The sequence below is a fragment of the Zychaea mexicana genome (genome assembly GCF_025766255.1).
Source record: "Zychaea mexicana strain RSA 1403 chromosome Unknown BDB00scaffold_14, whole genome shotgun sequence".
NCBI lineage: Eukaryota > Fungi > Mucoromycota > Mucoromycetes > Mucorales > Lichtheimiaceae > Zychaea > Zychaea mexicana.
This window is the reverse complement of record NW_026516677.1, coordinates 321,382-339,425: the sequence shown is the minus strand read 5'-3', so window position 1 is coordinate 339,425 and position 18,044 is coordinate 321,382. Positions and strand designations below refer to the sequence as shown.

Here is an 18,044-nt window from a genome sequence, read left to right as displayed (position 1 = left end):
ATGAGCTACTCATGTGTCGCACACGGCGTAATCAGTGGGAATACGCGTTGTATAAAAGGCTAAAATTCTCGCTTTAATACGTTTTGCTTCTTTCTTTTCCTCATCACACTTTCTCCGGCAATAATTCGACAGCGATACTACTACCATAAAACGGGAGAACGGCAAATACAACGAGTAATCTAAATAAGCAGGCCATCATAGCACAACATCGCACTATACTTCTTCTTCTCGAATCCCTGGACAAGCGCCAGCGGATCTTACAAAGCATACTGTATCTTGATCGACAAAAATCACAGCGAGCATGGTGTATTTTCTTCAACAACAAAGGCTTCCACAAGTAAGAAAAGAACCTCTGACGACAACCTGAAATGGTTACTGTTAGGGAGCTTTGATGAAATTGGATTATTGTCATACACATACAGTTTCCTGCATGGAGCTAATGCATGCAGGTGTAACGAATCAACTAGATAAATGCATTAACGACACCACTGTGTATACTCACTTAACCCATCATTATCTGACAGCCTATGCCTTGGGTGCCAGCGCAACACGGTTAAAAGAGATCTATGACATACATGCCTCATACGTGCGACCTTTACTTGCTCCCATCGACACAACAACGTTAACCCGAGAAACTTTTCAGCACGAGCTCGGTAATCTGAACGCCTACAAAACTATGTGATTAAACTTTTTCAAGGACGACATTGCAAACACTGGCATGATCGATACGATGCGGTATTGGGTGTTTGAGGACGAAATGTTATCAAGGACGGTTGGCGGTGCTTATCATCCATTGATCCATTTGGCCTATGAGGTCGAGTTTAATTTGCCTAACGTCGCTGCCGAACAAGCATTGGCAATGGCAGCTTGTACAGAAAACTTGCTTACACCATCGCTGACAGTAGCTCAGCAAGCTAAACAAGACGCGCCAGTGTCGCCATCGATATATCATCATCAGCCGCCACCATAGAGAAGAATAACAACAACGGGTCGAAGTGTATCGATGAAATTATTAACGCTATCCGTACAAACTTTTACTTTGACGATGCAATCGAATCTCCTGGCAAGAGAGATACAAACGAGGTATTTCGACGCAAAGTATTAGCAAACCCAGAGACTGTGACCAAACTACGAGAATATGCAACCCAGTGGCATTTTAAGGGTACTTGATCAACCAATGATCTGACAAATATGTGATATTTAACAAGACTTATAAACAACATATATAATAGGCGTTGAATCGAGTTAATAAGAACTGTATATCGCTTGCGTACTACTCCAGTCTGCCACGGGTGCTCGAAAACAAGACATCAAACTCGACTTTTTCGTGGCGCATGCGCTGACGTTTGCCCATGCAGCCTATACCATTATACCATACCTAAGCTCTAGCCAAGCAGAATCATAACTACAGGCACACTTTGCCGCAAGTCTGATGTACTATGTTGTACGCGGCCGTCCGGGTTTCCACAAGTTACAATCACAAGCAGTTACACCTGTTGCAGTAGCTAAATAATCCATAGCTTAATGTATTCAAACTTGCCCTTGCTGCTGATGTGGCGCACTGCATTAAGGTTGTTCGTGCAATTGCTTTGGCGCAAATAGTGTATGGAAGCCCACCATCATCATTGTCGCCGTTGGACGATGGTAGTTTGTTCCTCAAAGCAGCGCAGGTCACGGTGGATGTCACCGGTAAAAACCCAGTTGCTGCCTCGGCTTGGAACTTTCCGGGCGTTGGATTTGAAGAAACATGGGTCGATTAATAGAGTAATTACAGTGCTTACGCTTGTTACATAGCGAATTGAAGAAGTTACTGTATCTCTTTTTCTACACAAGGAGTTGCTTGTTGTAGTAGTTACAGAAACTTTTTTGGAGAAATTGATGTGGATATGACAAATCAATTAATCACCCAGTAGCCTATGGAAGATTCGAGAATTTGATTGGTAGACATGTAGAAGAAGCAAGCCTCGGGATTGGATCGGATGACTCGGCCGTGACGGCTAGCTCCTGTGGGTGGCGGGGCGAGGAAAGTTGCATTGACAAGTGATTTTATTTTTTTCCCTCCTAACACATACCACATCCCAACAACCATGACTGATCAAGCTGCTCCTGAACCTATCTTTGTCGATCTTCATGATAACTCCAAACCAGCCGAAATTGAGAGCTTATGCATGAAGTGCCATGAAATGGTAAGAGAGATTCTCTCTTCGCAATAACAGTTAAAGGAATGAAAACAAGTTCTTATATGTTTATAACGATTCGACGTACATACTATATAGGGCACAACACGCATGCTCTTTACCAAGATTCCCCATTTCAAGTAAGATAGTGTTGTCTTTCTTTTCAGTTGCACACTCCATGTCAAAACTTGACGTGAAACTAATCAAGAAAGTATTTTTAACAGGGAAATCATTATCATGGCATTCGAGTGTTCTCACTGTGGATTCCGTAACAATGAATTGCAAAGTGCAGGTGCATTCAACGAAAAGGGTCAGACAGTCAGCTGCCGTGTTGCTGGCAAAGAAGTAAGTTATAACTACCATTTCCCTTTTAAAAGAAAGAGGCGAGAAAGAAACTGACGAACTTGTGTAATTTGAAATATAAGGACTTGGACCGCCAACTTGTCAAATCCGACTTTGCATCTGTCAAGTTTGAAGAACTTGATCTCGAAATCCCACCTAGCCGACGACGCGGTCTATTGACGACGATCGAAGGTCTTATTGGCAATGCCATTGAAGATTTAGCCGCGGGCCAGCCCGTACGACAACACACGGATTCAGACGTTTACAACAAGATCGAAGCCATCATCCAGCAGTTGACAGCGTATCAAGAAGGCAAACAAGACTTTACATTGACCATTGATGATGCCTCGGGCAACTCGTATGTTGAAAACAAATGTCTTCCAGCACAAGATCCCAAACTCAACATTCGTTGGTACGCCCGAACGCCCGAACAAAACGAGTTTTTGGGTCTGTCTTCTGAACAACAACAACAACCAGAAGCTTCTGCTGCTGCTACAGGCGATGACGAAACACCCGAAGTGTTGTCATTTCCTGCTAATTGCTCCCACTGCAACGCTCCTAGTGAAACCAACATGCACGTCATGGATATTCCGCACTTTAAGGAGGTCGTCATTATGGCTACCAGCTGTCAACAATGTGGTTACAAGAGCAATGAAGTCAAGGCGGGTGGTCCTATCTCGGAACAGGGCAAGCGCATCACTCTTAAAATCACTGACTCTGAAGACTTGTCGCGTGATATCTTGAAGGTAAAAAAAAAAGCTGATTTTATCCCTCTGGAAATTGTGGGAAGAGTATTTTGTTAACTTTTCTGTTGATAGTCTGAAACCTGCGGTTTATCGATTCCTGAAATTGACTTGGAACTGACGCCAGGTACACTCGGTGGCCGATTTACCACAGTGGAAGGTCTGTTGAGACAAGTGCACGATGAATTACAAGAACGTGTTCCATTCATGCAAGGTGACTCGACTACGGACGAAAGCCGACGACGATGGAACGAATTCTTGGAGAAGTTGAGCGAGGTGGCAGATGGCAAGCGTATTCCGGTGACGTTGATTCTCAATGATCCCTTGTCCAACTCGTACCTCCAAAACTTGTACGCACCCGATGATGATCCGGAAATGACGATTGAAAGTTATGACCGTGATTGGGAGACCAATGAAGCCCTTGGCTTGAACGATATCAAGTTGGAGAATTATCAACAGCAAGAAGGAGAAGATCGTCAGCCGCATCAGGACGAGCAGGAGAGCAAAAAGAGAAGAGTTGATTAGTTGGATTGGTGGATTTTGTAATTAAAGAAAAAGTATTATTTAGAGTTTTTGCTAAACGTCACGAGCATAGGGTGTACACACTATAACATACACATGCTATTACTATACAACAGTAGCCAATACATATACATTCATTCATTTATTCTTTTTCTTGGCTTGTTTTAGAATTGCAATTGTTATTACTATCGTCATTGAAATACCATATCATTGTTGCTGCTGTCCCTGATACCATCATCATTGTCATAGTCGCTACCATCATCCATTATAAGCTGTTGCGCGAACGAAACACGTTGTTGAGGAGTGGCACGATGTCCGGCAATGCTCGCTGCATAAATGCGCATGTCTTGCCATGTTTGTTCCAACTGACTGCCACGCGCGGCCGTCGACTCGCGATATCCCTTCAAGCCATCAATCATGGATCGTGTGACGCCCTCTGCTTGGCTGTGTAATTTCGATATGGAAATTGATCGACGCAATGTTATTAACCCGATGCATGCAACCTGGAATATTTTCATGCGTGTGCAAACGTCAATGTGAAATACTATACCAAAGATCTTCAGTTGACTGCTGCATTGCATCTACAAGTGCTTGAACCAACTCTGTGATATCGATGCCATAATGAGAACTTTGAGGCCAAACGTTTGAATGATTTTCTTTTTCAAAGTGAACAAACCATTGACTTTGGTATTGATGGCTGGAACATCCATTGAAGATGGGTCGTCACTACAATTGATGATAGTAAACGAGCAACAGTTTTAATATAAACATTCATGTGTGGAGGCGTGGAGATCTTTACTCTTCAGGTGATGACGATGATCGGTCTTGATGAATGTGATCATCAACGTTGTTTGCGTCGCTGCCTTCTCCGTTCATGCAGTCAGTGTTGTTACTTTGATCTTGTACCACAGCTTTTATTGTATGCTGCTGCTGGAATAGACCAACAACGGTATTAGAAGTAGCAGTAGTTTTAATCGATGCCGACGATGAAGGCTGCGGTGGTGATGGTGGCATTGGTCTAAAAGAATCTGGGGAAGGTGATGACGATGACACTACTCCACCTACAACAGCAGCAGCAAGAATGGTATCTTCTTGGTCTTCAAGCATCTGCCATGCACGATCATCGTCCAGGACAAGTTGGTCATCACTGTCATCATGTGGTTGTTGTTGTTGTTGTTGCGCATTTTCTTCCTCAAAACAAGTGGTGGGCAATAACAAGGGTGGCGTCTTGGGCATGTTTTCTTTTGTATGTGCGGAAGGAAGAAGAGAAAAGCGGACAATTCGCTTCTTCTTTTTTTGTCTTCAAGTAATGACGACTGTACATTTCTCTGTAGTTTTTTAATGAAAAATATATATATAAAAGATTGAAGGGGTTAGAAACAAAAGGAAGGGGTATCTTTTTTTACTGCTATCTTGGATGGTGCTGTTTTCTTTTGTGTGTGATGTGTGCGTGTGTGTGGTATACAGAACAAAGGGAGGGATAAAGTATATATATGTGTGTAGATAGGATATATAAGAGAAGAAGAGAAGAGAGAGATATGTGCTATGTGATATATGATATATGATATACGATATATGGAAATGATATGAAATAGAAGGGGGACATGTTTGCTTAGTCTTGCTTTGCTTTGCTTTGCTTTGCTTTGCTTTGCTTGCTTGCATGTGTGTTTGTTTGCTTGCTTGTCTGTTTGCTGGTTTGTGTGTTTGTTGGGGCGTGGGTGGCTATAAAATGTTGGTGTTGTGTATAAGAAAGACTCTAGAATGATGTTGAGGAGGTGCCGCACCAGTCCAGTAGCGCCGTGTCACCCGACGGTGGCACAAAGTTGGTCGCAACAGGGTTGTTCGAGGCATGCGCTACACTTGTACCACCACTCTCTTGTTGCATGCTGCCGTCTTGTTGCTGTCCGAGGTCGTTGTTGTCGTAGCGGACTTCATGTGTACGCTCGTGCTTCCGCAGAGACCGCAGATGGTAGTATGCTTTGCCGCAGTTCTCGAAACCGCACAGGTAAGGTCGTACATTCGAATGGATCTTGCTATGTGTTGTAAGAGAGTCTGGCCGTGAAAATCGTTTGCCACAATCTTGTAAACGTCGTTAGATGATGATCGCAAATTGTGACACAGTGGAAGCTGATGAACTTACCAGGCTCTTTGCATTCAAAGGGCCGTTCTCCCGTATGTGTACGAAGATGATTATGCATCTTGTGTCGTTTGGTGAATGGCTTCTGGTTACGAGGACAGTTTTCCCAACCACAGTAATACAAGGCCTGAACGCACATACATGCATGGTTGTTAGTTTGGCTTGATGATATAGCAGCACACTATGTTTTACCTTGCCACTTCCAATGTGCTTATCCTTCACATGCACGATAAGTTCTTCCAGATTTCCCATCTCCAAATAACAGCTTTCCCATTTGCATTGATGGGTCTCTTCTTTTTCGTCTTGAGCTGCTCACATTTTAGTTTGTTGTTTAAGAATGACAGGACGCATTTCGTTAATTTAACAGTGAAAAAGAAAAGGCTAGGAAGTCATACTTACAGGTAGTAGCAGCAGTAGCGGAAGGAGGTTCATCAGCGCCAGGCTGCTGGTTCAATTTTTCCAAAAGAAGCATTTGTTGTTCTTGTTGGTGATGGTGGTGGTACTGGTGCTCAAGGAATACGACATCGCTATTGCTACCAGCAGATAGTATAGGACTGCACATGGACGACGAGGATGATATAGTGGTTGTCGTCGTTTCGGGCGAGCGCCATTTGCTTGTATCCAACACTGGACTTGCCGTCGATGAAGATGAGGGTGGTGTCATCTCGAGCTTACCCAACGATCGATGGCGTTTTGCTTTCAATAGTTTACGCACTTTGGCTTGCTCTTCGCTTGATTCTCGGCTACTACCGCCCATACTGCTTTTACCACCATTACCGCCGAAATTACTTGGTCTGCCACCAGATACAGTGTGTCGACGTGGCATGGTTCGGCGCGAAGGAGTGCTTGACTTTTTCGTAGCAGTGCTATTGCTAGTTTCTCGATGGCTATTGGGCTGGATTTCAGGGCTGCTCTTTGCAGTTATTGTGCTTCGTCGCCGAGAAACTGTTTTTATGTTGCTGCTGTGTTCTACAGCAGAAGTTGTTGCTGTTAAACAAGGAACGGCAACACCAGAGGTGGTGTGAAGGATCCCACTGTTGCTGTTATTGCTCTCGGCCATCATCAGCATGTCCATCATCGATTGTTGGTGTGACGCCGACTGTGGTGACACCATCGGCACCTGCTTTTATGTCAATGCCGAGAAAAAAAAAAGACCATGGTGAGTAGTCCAGTCAAACAAAAAATAAGAGAGGTAGCTATACCTTTGCGTTGGACGGCACGATAGGCGTATACGATGCAATCGTCCCTTGCGGTAACGCTGGTGCCTGTTGGTACATGGTATGCTGTTGTTGATGATGGTGGTACATGACTGGGATCATATTCGACCCGTCTTGTTGCTGGTGGTGGCTGTGAGGAGTCATTTGGAAACCTGGGTAATCCAACATCATGGGTGATGACAATGCCTCGGGCTGCTGCTGCTGCTGCTGTTGTTGTTGTTGTTGATGCAACATTGCAAATTGATCTCCAGCAGCAGTGGTGTTGGAGTACTGGAGCATAGAATAGTCCATAGGCGAGTTGGGTGAAGTGGCGGTTGTCGTTGTTTCACTCGGCGTGGTCGGGTTATACACGAAACCTTGCGTAAGTGGCGGAGCCACGCTTGTGGTAGAGGGCGTGGTCGTTGCTGTCGATGTAGAAGACATGAAAAACCCGCAGCTGTTATTGTTGGCTACTGTCGTTGCTGGATGGGCTTGGCTTTTAACAACAGGCGCAGGAGTGATATGCTCTGTCATATACCCGGAGGATGGCTGCTGCTGTTGCTTTAATGCGTTGTTGTGCAGAAAATGAGACGCGACACCTGCGTCCATGCCATGCGACGGCATGACGACTGGAGGAGGAGGAGGCTGTTGATGTTGTTGATGCTATGGTTGTTACATAGTAAAAGCATTAATATATTTCTCCCCTCTCCTTATTTCTTCTATGCAGTTATTACGGTTTTACCATGTGCGGATAATGATGATATTGTTGATGGAGTTGGTTGGTGGGAACGGGTGCTACGGACGATGCCATCATTTGATCGTGTTGCATTGGAAACGAGGCACTCGCATTGCTGCTGTCATCGCCAAGAGCATACATCATGGGCTCGTTCATCATGTCGCTGAAGCTGGTAGCCATGACAACTCTGATGTTACTATCGAGATAAACTTGTTGTTGGTGACGATGATGATGACCTTGTTGTTTCGGAGTCTCGGATCTATCGGAAGACGGAGAGGGAAGAGTTGAAGCCAAGGAAAGAGAGAGAGAGAGAGAGAGAGAGAGAGAAGAAAGAAAGAAAGAAAAAAGAAGGTTGTAAAAAAGAAAGAAAGGGGGTGGGGAGTACAAGCACGCGGAGTAAAAGAGAGAGATTCGAGGAAAAGAAAAAAGATAGCTCGAGTTATATGTCAACAAGGATCCGGAATTGACGCAAACTGAATGAGAGATTCGCAAATAAGTGAAGATCCGCCAAAAAAGAAAAGAGGGAGCGCGAGTGGATGTATGAGGAAAAAGAGACGAAGAGGACAGGGCAAGTAGTACGCGTTATTCTCGGCGTAAAAGTAAACAAAGAAAAAGAGAAGGAAAAGAGGAAAAGAGAAAAAGGCTTATTACAGTTGTGCGCAATTCACTGTTAGTAGCAGTATCAGCAAGCAAGCAGCCCCCAACTGTATGAATTGGATTCAATTATACAAGCAAGACACGCAGCAGTCCTTTTGTGTCGCTCCATTGCTCCATCGAGAACAAATTGCCTTTCCATTTTTGATGACAAAAGCAACCTACCCTCTCTCTCTCTCTCCCCCCCCCCTCTTCCGCCAGTTCGACTCTGTGATGTAATTATTGGTCACTTGTGCTGTCGTATGGCATATACGCCACCGTGTATTCCATCATCTTTAACACGTTTTTCTCCTTTTCTTATCAATGCCTTACTACATACACCCATCAAGCTTGTCGTTTTTCATACTGTACTTTCTCTTTTTCATGCCGATCCTTTTTTACAGCCACATCATGGTACTATTAGTGTTCCTCAACAGCCTCACTTTCAACAGCTACAGCTACAGCTACCCTTGATAGTGTCGGTGTATGTGTGTGTCACCCACACAAACACAAGTCCAGTTTGACAAATGCGGCAATTCGACTATTAACCATGATCAGAGAGGTAATTGTTTCTTCTTCCCCATCCCCCAAAATAAGAGGCCTGTGGCACTGTATCAAGTCCGCTTTTCTTCAGTTCACTCACTGTTGTTGCTGCATGTAGTACATACACAACATAAAGGGCACTGTAAAGTGGCATATATCATCATAAAATTAGATTAACTTTGATTATTTACAGTTGATTAAGTGATGCTCTATATAAGACCCTTCTTTCTCTTTTATCATCATCTCCTTCCAAAAATGCTCCTTTTCTTGCACAAGAATAGTTCTCCGGAGAAAATAATCACCATAATTAATCATAATTACTCAATAGTCCATGAATGAGCTAATTCCGTATCCACCCGTGCCTTCGCCGAACAACGTTTCACACAAACAGATCCCACATTGGGGAGGAATAACAAAAAAAATCGGTTGAAAATAATTCTAGAAGACCATGATCCTTATCATCTTTATGACTTGTGTCTTTCGTCCTCCCTCGTCGTTTTCGCTTGTTGCTTCCGAGGTTTAACAGATACCATGATCAATAGCTTTGATGGCGGTATGCGCTCATGATGACTTAATAAAGAGCCAACCATCATCATCTAAGTAATTTAATGGCTTTGGAACTACTATTAACAACGATAGCATCCTACTATTGCTCGCTACTGTATACTACATAAAATCCGTCAACGCAGCAGCAGATGCTGTAGCAATTATTCAGCCTATAGTCGACAGCCAGTGACTTATAATCTTTGTATCTTCTGCTGCGAGGAACAATGAGTTATTAATTTATCATTCATCTGTAAATGTGATATAGCATCTCGTCGTAACATGCAAAATAAGCTCAGCTCTTTCTCTACTAGTGCGGCTGATCTAACCTCCCTCACCTTTAATCCCATTATAATATTCACAATGAAAGTCTTTGTTCCTGCAGCGACCACTTACTTATAAGAGACTAGCAGTATTTCATGCGTAGTTATCATCATTACTGCTACCAACTTTCCTTTTCATGGATATAATGGAAGCACAAAATGTAAAGTTTTCTCCGAGTTTGGTAGATAAATGGTGGTTCAAGAAAAGGTTTGTTTTGTAGTAGTAGTAGTTCCTCTTATTTTTAGCTGCTTATTTTAGAACACAACAAGTATCGATATTTATACACATCTTCTCAGGGTATGATATACAATGATAGTGTGATGGCTTTTATAATGTTGATTTGTACATGTACATGTATATACAGTACCAGATTTTGTTTAAGAATAGATCTTTTAACCATGTAGTTTCACTTTTTAATTGGGTTTGCGATAATAGCTGTGTCCTGCAATCTTCTTTTCTCATGTTGCTTATTTTGAGTCGTGGATATCTGGTAACTGCTGGTACGCACCAGTAACACAAGATGAATATTCCATTAATATAGCATATACAAGGCAGCAGTCATCAACATTATCCAGACAAAAGCCGTCGTCAGCAATGCACTAAGCAATATCATACTCAATGGGATACTTAAAAAATGCATACTTTTTAGAGCAGTCCATGGATAGTAGTATAAATATTAACCCGACGAGAATGCGTTCGATCCGAAAGTTTTTAACCTGAAGGCCCTGATTATGATGCTTCATTGTGTAAGTACCTATAAACATGCCACATATGAGGACCCGCCGTCTACTTAAATGACGAATAACAGCAACATGAATCGTTCGTTCTGAAAAATATCTCATATACAGTAGTAGCATAGTAATCTTGCTAATTTATTACATTATTTGCCCGAAATTCATACTTGTTGACTTCACTCGTTTTAAGAATGTGAGCATGAAAGAATAAAGATACTTGAGGTATACAATAACAATTTACTAAAAGTACTTTTATTTGCTGGAAGACTTGGACTCGCAGATTCCAGTTTCAAAGACTTCCGGATAAAAGTTGCGCTATTCGTTTTCACAGCGATCTTGGTTTTGGTCGCAGATATTGCCCGAATGTTGACATGGCATAGCAGTCAGCAAACGTCTCGCATTGTATGCGAGACTCCTTGTCACTTGCACAGCCAACCCTTTTGACTCACTCGATCCATTCGCCTTGGACGGAAACGGCAATTGTGCCAAAATTGGACAAAGCAAAAAATGTCTACGGAGAAAGCTGAACCATGGCTATACTATGATAGCTGTACAAGCCAACAAAAAAATGCTATGACAATTTCAACTGACATCTGATGAATGCAAGCTAAATTAGAGAAAGGGTACTACCCTTTGGATCATTTTTTATATCTAACTAAAAACGTATTTCTTTGGAAGTCAAAACCGGGTATACTCTATAGCAGTAATACTTGAAGCGCAGAGAAAGCATAAATAAAGCTATAGGCATACGGAAAAAAGGGTTAAAAGAATGTGCCTATTTACCTTATAGCAATACTGTTTAATACTATATAAAGGAGAATGGCCGCTGTCACTACCGTTGTCGTCGTGCTGTAACGACATGTGTAACTCGAATGCAAAGCCCCCTCTGCCAGTGCGGCCGGATGTTGTTTGCTCCTTGCGCGAATATTATTAGGTGTGATCGATGATGAGGGGCTTGGGCTAATAAAGAGTTTGAAGTAGTGCTTATTACCATCCTTCCACTGGTAGTATGTCCGCGTCCAACATCTTATCAAAAGATTAACCACAACTTCATTACAACGCGACTCTGCTAGTGTTTCTTGAGCGAAAAAAAAGTGGCATGCTATTGAATGGAGAACGAAGAACTAAAATACTTTCATCCCTTTTGATGTGACATATACATACTGACAGTTATCAAATGGACTGAGTACTCCTATACACGCAAAGATTATACTACGACAATAATTCTGTATACATTTTGTGCTATGGATTTCTGTTCGTTCGTGATGTTTCCCCATAATATGTACTTCCAAGTTCTGTGAACACACGGCAGCGGACAATCTTTTTAAAGAGATACACTAAGCCTTGTCGGAAAAGACAAAACCAAGAACTCGTCATGTAAAGGTCTATACATATAAATCAATCTAGGTTTCTTTGTGAGCTCTACTGACCTTTAGAATTGATGTTGTTTGTATACACACAGAATGTGCTCATTATGTCATCAATGATATTAAATGCTATCAGTTACAATACTGTACCTCATCCATCGACTTTATACTACGTAAATTTATCTTTTCGCATATACTACTTATTAGCAGGGCCAAAAATAAAACAATTCATTTGCCCGTTTGGGGGAGAGGGGAGAATAATTTCTTTCCTTCAAGTCAAGCAGTAGTAATGTGATGATACATAACGATGACTGTATTGCGCCACATTATGCACATGCTTCCACAATGCTGACTGTGCTACGGGAATCTGATCGCAGTTTTACAACAAGCCTTATGTTTTAGTTGTGTCGTCACCTTTTTGGCGACGGGTTGGGACCTAATTTTATTAGGACCATTTTTCTAGACACAGGAACTTGATGTCACCTCTTCATCCAGATATAACTGATTAGAGTTGACTGTTGCACGACGGTACTAAACGATATACACACATGTGGATTTCTAGATTGTAATGTGTCGGCGCAGCATATTACTACCGTTATAATTATCATGCACAAAAAAAACCTTCGCGTGGACATACACCTGCTCTGTCACCAACTGACCATAAACGCTGCTATTGTTATTTTTATGCAAATCATGCAAATCGTTTGAGTCGCGTACATTTATGATAGAAGCAAAACCGCATCAATTATCTCGATGATCTTGCTGACTTTCTCTTCGTTTCTACGTTGTCACACTTTATAGAAGTGTTTTACACTTAATTTCTTTCCCTCTTCCACCCCACCACTCAAATCATCAATTGTCCGCAGTGGACGAGGCATACGACGGACTACATGTTTTATCTAGTGGGCCATCGTTGGGAGGAGAACAATATGAGCTCACATCTCGGTCAAATTTAATGGAACTGATCACCTTCTTACCCGCACAAAATATTGTCGTGATGAAGCGCAGCGGCAAAGTGTTCGCCGATGCTATATTATGTATTCTACTTGGGAAATAGAACTAGCGATGTCATTGTTATCACAAGAACAATTCAGTTGTATAACAAATCATTTGAAATTACTCCGGCACTTCTTCATCATGACTCCTTTTCTGTAGCGGGTTAAAATTGATACATAACACTGGTTGTTGGGTTGTATGTCTGTCGCAGACTGTATAATTTTCAAAAGTTAACAAGTCTTGCACACTACAAAGAAAGGTGAACGTACTGTATTTGAAATCTTCAAGCTTCATAGTCGCAGTGCCATTATCCAGAGATGACGCTTTGTTGGTGTGATGGCTCGCCATGCCTCCTATGTAATGCATATCCCATCAATATTCACTTTGATTCGCTGTGTTCGCGCGTCAACATGCATCTACATGTCTTTAAGGGGTTTGTCAACGGCAAACTGAGAAGCATACCGGAACAACGTGATGCATATGGCACGCTCAACATATGGCGTTTTTATCCGCTTTTACCGATCTTCAGCAAGTTGAATAAAAGATCTACAGTAAGGCAATAAATTTCATTGAAATTGAGTGTCAGACTGATTACTTTATAAACCGGACACTATGGTATAAAAGGCGCCAAAAAATATTATCTGCTTTTTTAGATAGACAAAAGCAAAGATCTGAACGTTCGAAAAACATTCCTCCATCTCAAAGTGTGCATCTTATTTTTGCATCATAATAGAAATGGCTGTGCAATTTACAAAAGAGGACAAGGAGTGGATGTATGATAAGGCTTTGGACATCATGCAAAAAAGCGATGGGTTTAATAGATCACCAGACAATAGATGATGATAATAGCTAAGAAAGATACACGACTATCAACGTTATTATTATACAAGGTGTTACTTGGTTTCTTTATCTGCTTTTTAAACTAGTACGTCAATGCTTCGTCTCGAGATCAAGTTCGGTTCTCTTCTTCATGCACATCGAAAAACAACGTCAGAAATCCAAGACTGTAATTAATTTAGTGCCTTCTGAAGCCTTTGAGAGCTTCTAAAGCAATAAATTACAAGCATGAATTTCTGATTAATAGTGTACTACTGAGTACTATGCGTTTCCCGCTTGATATTACACTTACATGTCAAAAGAAGCCGGTACATGATGAGGATAAGTTTGGGTAACTGTGAATACACCGCCACTGCGTAAACCCAACAGCTAATATAGCTTTTCTGAAAGATACGCATCTCATTGTATATTTAAGATCATATTTTGCGATAATGTTTCTTTTCTTTAACGCGTCAAAGATACTATAAATGCCCTGAATGCTATTAAAAGTTTTGTTCCAGCCGAATCTGCGCATCTTGTCAAGACAGCCATCACCCGCCCAACTACGTACCGACCAGATATCTATCAATATTTTAAAGCAAAAAGATAAAAAGTGATAAATATAGAAAGCACATAATATCGCCATTTGTTACTGTTACAAAAGCATGCTGCTGCTACATATTGATAGAATGCATAATACATAAGCATAACAACAAGGGCTCAATTAGTATAATCAAATGCTCCACGGATTCAGATTATGCTTTTCAGCAATCCAGTTCCAACTCTCCTTGTTCTGCTCCATGTAATCCTTCAATAGAAAAGTTCGTCTACAAACATCATCCCGGCTTCCCCACTCTTTTGCAACTAACAACAATTCAGTCATCAGAAAATACATCAAGGCCAAACTATTCATTAGCATATCATATGCAGTATGAACGTTAGTAAAAAAAATATTATGTGTGTATTGTACACATAAAAACATTTTTTTGTCTTGTCTCAATCACGCATACTCTGCCCTCTTGTGCCATAAGTCGCGTGTAAAAGTTTTGGAATTATCGGCCATGCTGAATCTCGAAATCGACTTTATTTGTTGCTGTATATCGTCCCGTGCGTTCCAGTGCTCTTTGCAGCCAGGAAACTCGAGATTCCTTCCCAACGCTCTATGTAGAGATCCATGTATTGCCAGCGTAACAGCAAAGTTCATGAAGCTGCCTATAGTAATGCCTGAGATAAAAAAAAAGGTTTATAACACTTTCTTGCTCGCTGCTAGGTACATACTTTTGCTGACGCCCATGATCATATTTGGACGTGAAATATCCCAACGCCAATTAGTATGCTCTAGACAAAACTATTTTGTCAGGTCTTCTTGTGGAAAGTGAGAGTTTGAGTCTTTATCCAAACGAGGCGCGTCGTCACCATGCTCAACAAATAGTGCCTAACCAAGAGACGAGGTCCATTCGCAGTACCATAGTACGTGTATCTGATTCTGTAGGACGAATGCTTGTAATGCAGGATAATGCAGGAGGGCTGACTGCAGCCACAGCTTCCAACGTTTTGGATAAAAGCTCCAAATTTACTTTCAGGAGTTTTTGTTCTGCAGGCTTGTCAAGATAGGTGTAATAGAACGCGTGGTACGCTTCTTTAACATCATGATCGATCACAATTTTGGCAAATTCTGTGACAGATCATTGAAGAGATAGATAGGTGAAAAGAAGACACGTGGGTCACTGAATTCTTTTGAGGTGAAGAGTACGGCGCGAGATGGCAATAATCTGACTCCATTCGCTTGTGCTGGTTTGAACAAATTGGGTTACCGAAGCAGTGCCGCTAATACCATTGGCACCAAACGCAAGTGCTGTTTCACCTCCTGTAGAAGTAGCTGACATATTTCTTGAAAGCATTATATTCTAATGTGATGTTTACATATACAAGTGACAAAGAAAGGAAGAAAAGAGTGTGCCATTCTTCCCAATACTGTATTGCTTACGAAAGGTTTTAAGGTTGCTGACATCAATAAATATGTATGTTAAAAGGAAATCAGCAATGCATTTTCCGCCCTACAATGATACTCTTCTCTATGTATGTAGGCTACTAATACCAAAGTATGATAAACCATAAGCAGGAGCGCAGCACTAATTCTGCATAAATCCGATTGCTTTTCCGAAAAGCATATGCCTTCATTTTTTCTTATGACATATCGCAGTTCATTTTCTGCCTTTTCATGCACCAGTAGCTGTTTTTAAGTCTAGTTATCCAGTTTGTTTAGTAACAGTAGTGCCGGTGGGTTTAGCTTTTGTATGTCACCGTTGTACCTTTTGGGGATTGAAATATGATAACATAAAAAAACCTCAGATCATCGTTTGGGTATTTTGAGACAATTACAGGGACTTGGGGAGGTCGTTTTAGGTGTCCAAGAGGCAACAAACGGCAATTTGTATCTTTCGGATGAACGATGTTTTAGGCAGCGACTGCTATGGTTGGAGAAGTAACAGAATTAATCAAGCGAAATTAAAGTGAGAGTGTGTGTAGCGTGTGCATAATACTCGCAAAAAAAAGAAGAGCAATATATTCACGCTGCATATAGTCTACAGTGGTGCAAAGAGTCGTCTAACGTTCAACAGCATCATAATTCATATTAGCATTCTGCTTCTTCGAGATAAAACTACAGATTAAGAAAATACGTAGATACAGAATGAAGCTCGCCGGCATTGATCGAGTCCCTCGGCTTAATATGCTTCTTCTGATTCTAATAGCCTTTCCAGAAGCTCATTTCAGAATTTAGTATTAAATTGAAGCGTATAACTTTTGTACCGTCTGAAAAACGTTTTAGGAAGACATGTTATTTCAAGAATAGACCTGCATTTTTTTAGAAAGATTCAGCCATTGCCTACTGCATGCATCACACATGAATACTCGTCCTTTTTCTTTAAAGCTTTTAGTCAGTGATCGCTCACAAGGAGTAACCTTATGTACTTTTGTCGTGGAAAATCGACACTTTTTCGCCGCCTCGTAATAGATCATTTTCTTCTGCACTGCGTAAAACTCTAATGCGTCATGCAAGGCGTAGAATGGAGTGGTACCGATACTGCACAATTATTGTGACCAAACTCAGCTATGGGTGCGAGGCGTTATATTTTTGTCCTTTTCATCCGCGAAATTTATTCTAGCGTGTCCTTCTTTTGCTTTACAATATCGCTTAAATCCACTCAAATTTTTTCACTACAACAATGCCACTCGAAGTGATTGGCGCTGGCTGTAGCCGAACCGGAACATATAGTCTATATTTGGCACTTGAAATACTGGGGTGAGTTGTATTTGGTAGTGTTAAAGTGAATTGAGACAAAAAATAACATCTTCCTTGAGTTTCTGCTTCATCCCTCTTCAACAACTAGATACAAAACACATCATGGATTTTCCTTGCTCACAGATCCATCCCAGGACCCAAATATATGGCTTGACGCTCACATGAACTCCACATCTCAAAACTGCTACAACAATAGCAATAAGGATGGCGATGACGAGGACAAATGGGAGAAAGTATATGGAAACTATACAGCTGCTTCAGATTGGCCGACAAGCTCGTTTTACAAACAACTGCTCAAGCAATACCCGGCAGCCAAAGTCATACTGACTGTACGACCAGCCGAAAGTTGGTATACATCCATTGAAAACACAGTGTTGAAATTGGTCCGTTGGAGGTTTATGCGCTATGTTTTGCCGCACCACCTGTGGCTCGTACAAGATTTATGGTGCAGAACATTTCTTAACGGTGCAGTAGCAGATTCAGAAGATAGTTCACCATTATTCGACCGTGACAATATGATTCGATGCTACAATCAACATATCGAAGAGGTGAAACAGACGATACCAGAGGATCAACTATTGATCATGTCTTTCGACGACGGTTGGGAGCCTCTTTGTAAATTCTTAGGGAAGGAGGTACCACCTAGCAATGTACCTTACCCCAATTCAAACGCGCGTCTCAATTTTTATGAGTTCTTTTGGCGTCCCATGCAAAAGGAATGGGGTAATACGCTTGGGATGCGCTGTTGGTGGGGACTGTGGCGCCTCTGCGAATACAAGAAGAGCAGGTTATCGTCGTCCTCACCCATCATTGTGTGTATTGTAGTAATTGTTGTATATGTTATCTCTCTGTTTTTGTATCATCAATTTTCAAGTCTCTAGGCTAAATTGCTACGGTTGCTACAGAGAGCATTAATTAAATTACATAGTAG

The 18,044-nt window shown here is 41.6% G+C and overlaps 7 protein-coding genes across 7 annotated transcripts; 3 read left to right on the top strand and 4 right to left on the bottom strand.

The window, feature by feature from the left end:
- Positions 1–718: 718 nt before the first annotated feature.
- Positions 719–1,760, top strand: BDB00DRAFT_869413 (uncharacterized protein; the record flags this gene model as incomplete). Its single annotated transcript, XM_053126604.1, has 3 exons — positions 719–869; positions 959–1,162; positions 1,603–1,760. 3 exons carry the CDS (start codon positions 719–721, stop codon positions 1,758–1,760), a joined length of 513 nt encoding a protein of 170 aa, XP_052982738.1.
- A 327-nt stretch (positions 1,761–2,087) lies between these two features.
- BDB00DRAFT_758499 (ZPR1 zinc-finger domain-containing protein) lies at positions 2,088–3,787 on the top strand (the record flags this gene model as incomplete). The annotated part of the gene is made up of 5 exons (XM_053119060.1): positions 2,088–2,186; positions 2,277–2,317; positions 2,402–2,522; positions 2,603–3,265; positions 3,338–3,787. 5 exons carry the CDS (start codon positions 2,088–2,090, stop codon positions 3,785–3,787), a joined length of 1,374 nt encoding a protein of 457 aa, XP_052982737.1.
- On the bottom strand, positions 3,687–5,282 carry BDB00DRAFT_120823 (uncharacterized protein). The gene is made up of 4 exons (XM_053116140.1): positions 4,584–5,282; positions 4,461–4,510; positions 4,335–4,386; positions 3,687–4,228 (listed from the first exon to the last, which is right to left on the bottom strand). The coding sequence occupies exons 1-4, from the start codon at positions 5,018–5,020 to the stop codon at positions 3,976–3,978; spliced, it is 792 nt and encodes a 263-aa protein (XP_052982736.1). The 5' UTR covers positions 5,021–5,282; the 3' UTR covers positions 3,687–3,975.
- A 432-nt stretch (positions 5,283–5,714) lies between these two features.
- On the bottom strand, positions 5,715–6,224 carry BDB00DRAFT_751050 (uncharacterized protein; the record flags this gene model as incomplete). The annotated part of the gene is made up of 3 exons (XM_053118617.1): positions 5,715–5,863; positions 5,925–6,048; positions 6,114–6,224. Coding segments are annotated over 3 exons (384 nt in total), but the record flags the coding sequence as incomplete, so codon positions are not given.
- BDB00DRAFT_120933 (uncharacterized protein) lies at positions 5,990–8,284 on the bottom strand. Its single transcript, XM_053116141.1, has 4 exons — positions 7,860–8,284; positions 7,124–7,780; positions 6,238–7,041; positions 5,990–6,048 (listed from the first exon to the last, which is right to left on the bottom strand). The coding sequence occupies exons 1-3, from the start codon at positions 8,031–8,033 to the stop codon at positions 6,277–6,279; spliced, it is 1,596 nt and encodes a 531-aa protein (XP_052982734.1). The 5' UTR covers positions 8,034–8,284; the 3' UTR covers positions 5,990–6,048; positions 6,238–6,276.
- Positions 8,285–15,157: 6,873 nt separating this feature from the next.
- On the bottom strand, positions 15,158–15,695 carry BDB00DRAFT_869409 (uncharacterized protein; the record flags this gene model as incomplete). Its single annotated transcript, XM_053126603.1, has 3 exons — positions 15,158–15,244; positions 15,342–15,484; positions 15,563–15,695. 3 exons carry the CDS (start codon positions 15,693–15,695, stop codon positions 15,158–15,160), a joined length of 363 nt encoding a protein of 120 aa, XP_052982733.1.
- A 1,270-nt stretch (positions 15,696–16,965) lies between these two features.
- Positions 16,966–18,035, top strand: BDB00DRAFT_971534 (P-loop containing nucleoside triphosphate hydrolase protein). The gene is made up of 2 exons (XM_053129857.1): positions 16,966–17,113; positions 17,202–18,035. Exons 1-2 carry the CDS (start codon positions 17,037–17,039, stop codon positions 17,992–17,994), a joined length of 870 nt encoding a protein of 289 aa, XP_052982732.1. The 5' UTR covers positions 16,966–17,036; the 3' UTR covers positions 17,995–18,035.
- Positions 18,036–18,044: the final 9 nt, after the last annotated feature.